Here is a 7,170-nt window from a genome sequence, read left to right on the forward strand (position 1 = left end):
CTGTGAGGGAATCGCTGCGTTTGCAGCTACTCGGGGAGGGAGAAGAATCTTGAGAGGACCTCACTGAACATGCAGCAAGCTGGAACAAGGTACCCACTGCCAAAGAGGGCAGACCAGGTTTAGTAACAAGACCTGATCCTACCCCACCTTAGAGCTCAGCTCCAGCTGGAGGTGAGACCAGCGTGGCCACAGCGCCACCTTGTGGCCTCAGGGAGGGACGATGCTCCTATCGGCACCCTGAAAAGAATGTTTCTCCCTTAAGGGTGAGTTGGGGGACCCAGGTGACAGTACTTGTTTCCTCCTCCTGAACCCTCTCCTGATTCTTCAGGGAGCATCTGGATCCAAGAAGGGGCTCAGTAGGCTGGTTCTCCCCTCTTGTGGGCTGAGGCCACGCCACAGAGACAGGACAAGCTGGTACAAAGCACAGTGTTTACTAAAGGCACAAAGTGGGAGGTCTGGCAGGGTGCTGTTCTCCCAGCAGGGACCCCGCGCTCAACCCTGAACCCAGACCCCTCTTCCAACCACCCCACCCTCACACCACCAGGGGAGAGCTGTTAGCACCAAAGGAGGGTGGGGGGGAAGTACCAGGCTTGGGGACAGGCTGGGTGCCATGTGAGTCCCAGAAAGGCAGGCCTGGGCACCCCTACACCATGTGCTGCTTCAGAGAAGGTGCTTCCCAACCCCCCCTCTCCGAAATGTCCTTCATGGGGGGGTTCAGGCTTAGAAGATAGGGGCTCCTCTGCCAGGGCCTCTTCTTACCCCTCATCCCTGCCCTTCCTCCTCACATCCATACTGCTGCCCCCAGGGGAGGGGACATTGAGGTGGGGGGGGCTTCTCTTGGCCCCACTGGCTGCCAGGCAGGCACTAAGTCCAAACAGGGGCCAACCAAGGGGGAGGATCAAGGCAGGGGACAAGGCTACTTCACACCAAGTGCAGCCTGAGGGTGGGAGGGCGGTCCCTGCTCCTTGGCCCAGGGGCAGCCAGCGTCACAGAACATCACCCTCCTCCATGCTGAGGCTGCTGCGCCGGCTGCTGGCTTTGGAGGCCTCAGGGGACATGGTGGAGAAGAGGGGGTCGGAGGCCAGCGGTAGCAGGGAGTCATCTAGGAGCATGAAGTCCAGATCCTTCTTGGACAGGTTGGGGAATGGGGAGCCACGCTCTGTTCCCAGGGGATCAGGGTAGCCTGTAGGCCCCTCGTCGCCTGCACCCCCAAAGCTCAGGCTGTGGCTGAAGTCCAGGTGATGAAATGGGGACTGTGGCTGGGTGGCCAGGGGCAGTGGGGCCTGGGAAGGTAGAGCCGGCATTGGCTCGGGATCGGGGACCTCAGGCCCCAGCATCAGAGTCTCCCCTGGGCCCTCTTCCCCAGGCAGCTCCTGCTTCACCACCTGCTGGGCCAGCTCAGCCATGTTCACGCCTGATGGGGAGGTGGTAGGGAGCCCATGAACACGTGCCTGCATCTCCAGCTCCTGTGGGGGACAGATGAAATAATGAGGTACTTAACACATGCACCAGAACTAGGCTACCCCGACCCACATGTCACTGCAGCACCCGCCCTTCCCTTGTGACACCCAAGACCACAGACTGTCTCAGTTGGATGAAAGCAGAGGGTAGCTGGAGTCTAGACCAGGGACTACGAAACCACTGCAGTGAGTTTTGACCAGCTCTCTCTCAAAATTTTAAATTGAAACAGACTTGTCTAGACGAGACAGGAATAGAAATTATCAAAATGCTTTGCATCTATTAAGAGTGGGTTTTCTTTTGTGAATGTTCAATTTTTCACTTTTGAGTGTGCTTGTGAGACTGTAATGTGAATTCTACCTCCCACCATGGCAACTGAAGTTTAGAAAGCTTTGGTCCACTCATCCTTTGTCCAACAAGACCAGCCTCAGGTCCAGAGGGGACAAGTGATCCTCTACATAGCCAGGAACAGATCTTGCAGCTCCAGTGGATGGGGTTGCATTTCCCAAGCCTCAATTCTTCAGTGTGAGATTCTTTTTTTTTTTTGGCCTTTTTGAGACAGGGTCTTCTGTAGCCCCAGCAGGCTGGCCTGCTGCCTCCCGAGTGCTGGGATTAAAGGCGTGCGCCACCACACCTGGCTTTCAGTGTGAGATTCTTAAAGCTACTACCAAATACTTCCAAATCTGCCTTCCAGGCACCTGTAGTGTATGGAGTGGGGGCAGGGGAGACTTTTCTGCTTCCTTGAGGGTAGGTATAGTATATACGTACTTGGCATTGCCCAAGGCCATGTAAGCAGAAGCAATTTGTGGGGCCTGAAGAGGGATTAGAGAACCAGGCCTGGTGGCATGTACCCGTAATCCCAACACTTGGGAAGCTGAGGCAGGAGGGCTGTGAATTCTAGGCCAGCATGCTGTACAAAGACAGACCCTGTCTCCAAAAAAGTTTTAGATCTGTCTGGCCACCAGTATGGATTCCATAATGGCATGTCACAGAATAGAACCTGCCGCAAATGTTTGCTGCTTAAATGAATGGGAGACTGTTTGTCATCGAGATATAACATCCTGACTGATACACCTTCCTTCCTCATGGATATCATCCCAGGTCTCCAACTTCAGACACTTAAGCCCCACCACTGGGATTGGGAGCCAGATCAGGGTCAGGGAGAGAGCTCCCCAAGTCCAGGGCCAGACCTGGATTCGAAGCCAGAGCTGCTTGTTGGTCATCTCTAAGCGCCGAGAGTGATTCTCAAGCTCCCGGGACTTTTGCAGGTCCTTCTGCATCCTCCGGATGTAATCCACAGAGGCCTTGAGGATGGTGCCCTTGTTCCAGCGTACGTCCCTGCAGCCACAGCCAGGTAGAATCAGAAGTGTGTGTGCAGAGGCCTGGCCACTCCCTGACAGTGGGTTAGTTTTGGAGCCTTTGACTAGCTGTCCATCCATCCCCTAATACCTAGCATTGTGCAGGAGACCAGGATCTCAGTCTTTACAGAAAGGCCTTCCCAGGTGACATCCCTTGCCACCACCCACCCCTTCACTAATCCATGGGCCCAAGCCATCTACCCCAGCCTCTTTGCTAGAACCTTCCATTCCCACTGTCCAATCCAAGGTCAGCTGTGGCTCTCATTCCTGCCCCTGTGCCTCTTTTCTCTCCATCAGGCCACCATCCTCCAGACACTTTCCCACTGTGACTCCTCCTCCAGGAAGCCCCACAGGACTATAGGCTCCCTTCCCAACAGAAGCTGCCCTGCCTCCAAACAGATGTTCCCTCGATGACTGCTCTTAGCAACCTCCTAGGGCTGGGGGCTAGTAATGCCTGCAGCGGCTGGCTGACCACCCCAGGGCCCCTCCCCTCCCCCCATAAACCTGCTCACAGGTCGTTGGCCTTAGGGATCAGCATTCCCAGCTCCTTGATGCGGTCATTGATGTTGAATCTGCGTCTCCTCTCAACTGCAGATTAAGATTCCATTGGGTGTGGTTAGAAGGAGGGGCCCTACCTAGAAGTCCCAGCCCCAGCACCCCAGAGACAACCTTAGTATGGAATCTGAGGGACCCACAGGCAGGGACACTGCAGGAAGAGGAGGGTAGTCTCAACACAATTAAGGGGTTCTAGGAGGAGGCTGTGCCCTGGCCAGCACGGAGCAAGAGAGCTGCCTGGGGCAAACTCCTCCCACAACTTCTGCTGCCCCAGACCCTGAAGGCTGAATTCTGATCAACTGGGAAATTCTTGAATACAACTTCCAGCAGCCCCTCCCACCCAAAAAAGAGCACACTGGAAGAGGGCAGAGATGAATGATCCCACCAGTCCTGCAGACACTTCAGTGGGGCAAGCTGGCCAGGCTGGGGATGCTGCCTAGAGTTGGTAAAAGGAGGGGACAGCCCCAACTCACTCAGGTTGTGATTGTCTTTCTTCTGCCTCTCCTTAGCCAGGGCCCTGCTCTCGGCATCTGGAGGCCAAAAGAGAAAAAGAGAGGTTCTGGGAAGGAGGGAAGAATGAAGGGAGGCCCACCCCAGGGGTGCAGGAGAGGGGCGTGGCAGTACCTGTGAGCTCTCGCTTCTGGGTCAGGTCTGCTGGGCAGGAGCTGCTGGTGACACCCACCAGAGAGGCTGAGACCTGGGGGTCGCTGCTATACACATTCAGGTGGCTGCTGGACAGGGGTAGCTGTGGAGAGAGGGGTAGAGGGGGGCTTGGTGAGTCCTCTCCAGGACCCATAGTACCTAGAGTAGCTGTTCTCTAGGGCACCAGGGGTGTCTGAATCCCTCCTGAGCTCCTTCAGCAGTTCAGTCTGCAGGCTTTGAAGAGGAGAGCGAACTCAGCATCTCAGCATAGGCCAGCCCTCAGGAGCCCCCGGCCAGGGTGGAGGAGGGACCTAACCAATGAACAGTGCAGTAATGGGTTTAGGCCCCTGCTGGTTATGGAAGCCCTAGGGAGGGGCTCAATCTGTTTGGGAGTTTCTGGAAGGTTTCCTGAGGGTATGGAATTCAACTGAGCAGGAGCTGAGAGGGGGAAAGCAGGGAAAACCTTCAAGGCAGGGTAGGAAAAGACCTCCCAGCTCCCCCCACCAGAATCGGGCAAGAGCTAGCCCCAGGGCTAGACACCCACAGCACACCCACTGAGGGGACATTACTTATTGCACAGCCCGGCTTCCAGGCCCCTCAGCCCTGCCTAGCTGCAGGTCTGCACCCAGTAGGCTCTGCCCAGCTTGTGCTCAGCCACTTAGCAATATTAAGGCAGGAGGGGCTGAGGATGGACTTTGATACTACCCACCCAAGGAACTGGGAATTTTCCCTCAGTGGCATGGCCATACCAGCTCACGGCAAAACTCTGTTCGGCCAAAAGAGCAAAAGAGGTTGAGTCTAGCAGCTTGGGGCACACACTTGTCACTCTATTTCTTCTTCCTTTCAAAAATTTTATTATTAATTATCGTATATGTGGGGGAAGGGGTCTGCGCATGTGTGAGTCCAGCGCCCACGGTGTCCAGAAGAGGCTGTCATATCCTCTGGAGCTGGAGTTACAAGTGGTTGTGAGCCACCCAGTGTGGATGCTAGGAACTGAACTTGGGACCTCTGCAAGAATGGTATGCACTCTGAGCTATCTCTCCAGCACCATAATTATTTCTTGTCCCTTCTAAACGTCCCACAATCCTATGGGTAGATGGTATCACTCCTACTTTGCAGCTAATCAGACTGGGGGTCAGAATGGTGGAGGGACTTCCTAAGGTCATGATGGAAGCCCCAGGTCTCTTGATTCCAAGTCTGGCTCCTTCCTACCTGCCACCTCTCTCCTGCCTGGGAGACCCAAAGAGCGATCAGGCCACCAAGATGCTGTCAGAGAGAGGGGTCCTGTGGCTGGGACAAGACCAGCCCCACTGAGAATGGCACACACCTTTGGACCCTGGGCTCAGTAGAGGATTGGGAGCCTTGATCCCCACAGGAACTGATCAGCTCAGAACCATTTCCCTTTGGACATACTGCTGTTCTGCTGGACCATTCTCCCAGCCTGCTCTCTACCCTACTCAAAGGACTCCCAGCACCCTGCACCTCTCTGAAGCCCCATCACACACACAGGCAGAGATCAGGACATGCCTTTCTTGATTCAATTCTGCTTGACCCTGGTCTTCTCACAGTGATTGAGGTGACTCATCTCTACAGATACCAGCCCTGCTTTGGGAACTCTCTCCAGCCTTGGAGTCACTGTGGGTCCTCTATGCACCCCTTTCCCCTTCAAGCCCAGTAGTACCGTATTGGGCATTTGCATCTCAGGGTTGATGTAGCCCAGCACATTGTCCAGACGCATAATGTTGTCAATGACATCATCGAACTGGAAAAGAGACAAGTCCAATTAGGGCCTACCTGGAGAGGGGCAGCCACTCATCTGGAGAGCCCATGACACCACCCATCCAACCAAGCAGGAAATGAATGAGAGAAGGGTCCTTCTGACCCAGCTTAAGCCTAGCTAAGGCTCTCCCCAGGAGCCCCTCAGCAGGAAGTCCTTGACACATCTTCCCTCCCCAACTGACAGAGTGAATACCAGGCTTTCCTCTATGAGTGCCTATTCCCAGCAGTGGTAAAGGAAGGGTGGTGTCTTCTCAGACTGAGGCTTCCTGAGGACAGGCCATTATCTCCCTCAGACTGGGGCTCCCTGAGGACAGGCCATGTCTCCTCAGACTGGGTCTCCCTGAGAACACACCCACTTCTGCCGTTAAGACAGGACTTTTGAGCCGGGTGGGGTGGCACACGCTTTTAATCCCAGCACTTGGGAGGCGAAGACAGGAGGATCTATAAGAGTTCAAGGCCAGCCTGGTCTATATAGTGCGTTTCAGGCCAGCTGGGGCTACAGGGAGACCTTGTCTCAAAAAGACTGAAAAAAGGGGGCTGGAGAGATGGCTCAGTGGTTAAGAACACTGACTGCTCTTGCAGAAGACCCAGGTTCAAATCCCAGCACCCACATGGCAGCTAACAACTGTCTGTAACTCCAGTTCCAGGGGATCCGACAGCCTCTTCTGTCCTCTGTAGACACTGCATGACATGGGTGCACTTACCTACATGCAGGCAATACGCTCATACACATTACATAAAAATAATAGGTAAAATATATATATAAAAAAATACTCCACCTCCAAATAACAGCCAATCAGTCATCAAGAAATATCCTGCAAAGGCCACCGGGATCTATGTTCTCTATTGTAAAATCTAATTTAGTGGAGAACAGAAATTGGAGACAGTGCCTGTATTGGATTGTTCTAACTAGATCAACAGGCAAAGTTTCCAAGGACCACCGACACGCAAACGGAGATGAATGACTGAATTGGTTGGATTCATAAGAACCATCCATCCCCAGCACCAGGAGTCGGCACATCCTGCATGGGGTTGAAGAAGTCAGGCCCAGGAAGCTCCTGCCGTACTGCCGGAGTTCACACCAGGGAAGAGCTGCAACTTGCCACCTGTCCCATCCTACCCGGCCCATTCCCAACCTGCACCTAAATGAGCAGTTACCTATGTCAAGCAGTTGTTAGTCACTAGACACTAAGTTCAATAAACAAGTTCAAATGACAGCAGACAAATCCACCCAGTTCAAAAAGTGACCATCTGTAAGAGCTGGCCGATATCGCCCAAGCTCTACTCTACACAATTATCAGTGGCTTTTAAAAATCTTTATTGAGGCTGGAGAGATGGCTCAGCAGATAGCACTGGCTGCTCTTGCAGAGGACTGGGG

General features: G+C 54.0%; 1 protein-coding gene across 1 annotated transcript; it reads right to left on the reverse strand.

The window, feature by feature from the left end:
• Nucleotides 1-415: 415 nt before the first annotated feature.
• Tfeb (transcription factor EB) lies at nt 416-5,775 on the reverse strand (the record flags this gene model as incomplete). The annotated part of the gene is given in 6 exon segments (XM_008823133.2): nt 416-1,466; nt 2,649-2,796; nt 3,329-3,404; nt 3,845-3,901; nt 3,996-4,116; nt 5,695-5,775. Coding segments are annotated over 6 exon segments (963 nt in total), but the record flags the coding sequence as incomplete, so codon positions are not given.
• Nucleotides 5,776-7,170: the final 1,395 nt, after the last annotated feature.

This window comes from Nannospalax galili, unplaced genomic scaffold (assembly GCF_000622305.1).
Source record: "Nannospalax galili isolate Female #2095 unplaced genomic scaffold, S.galili_v1.0 scaffold1892, whole genome shotgun sequence".
Taxonomy (NCBI): Eukaryota; Metazoa; Chordata; class Mammalia; order Rodentia; family Spalacidae; genus Nannospalax; species Nannospalax galili.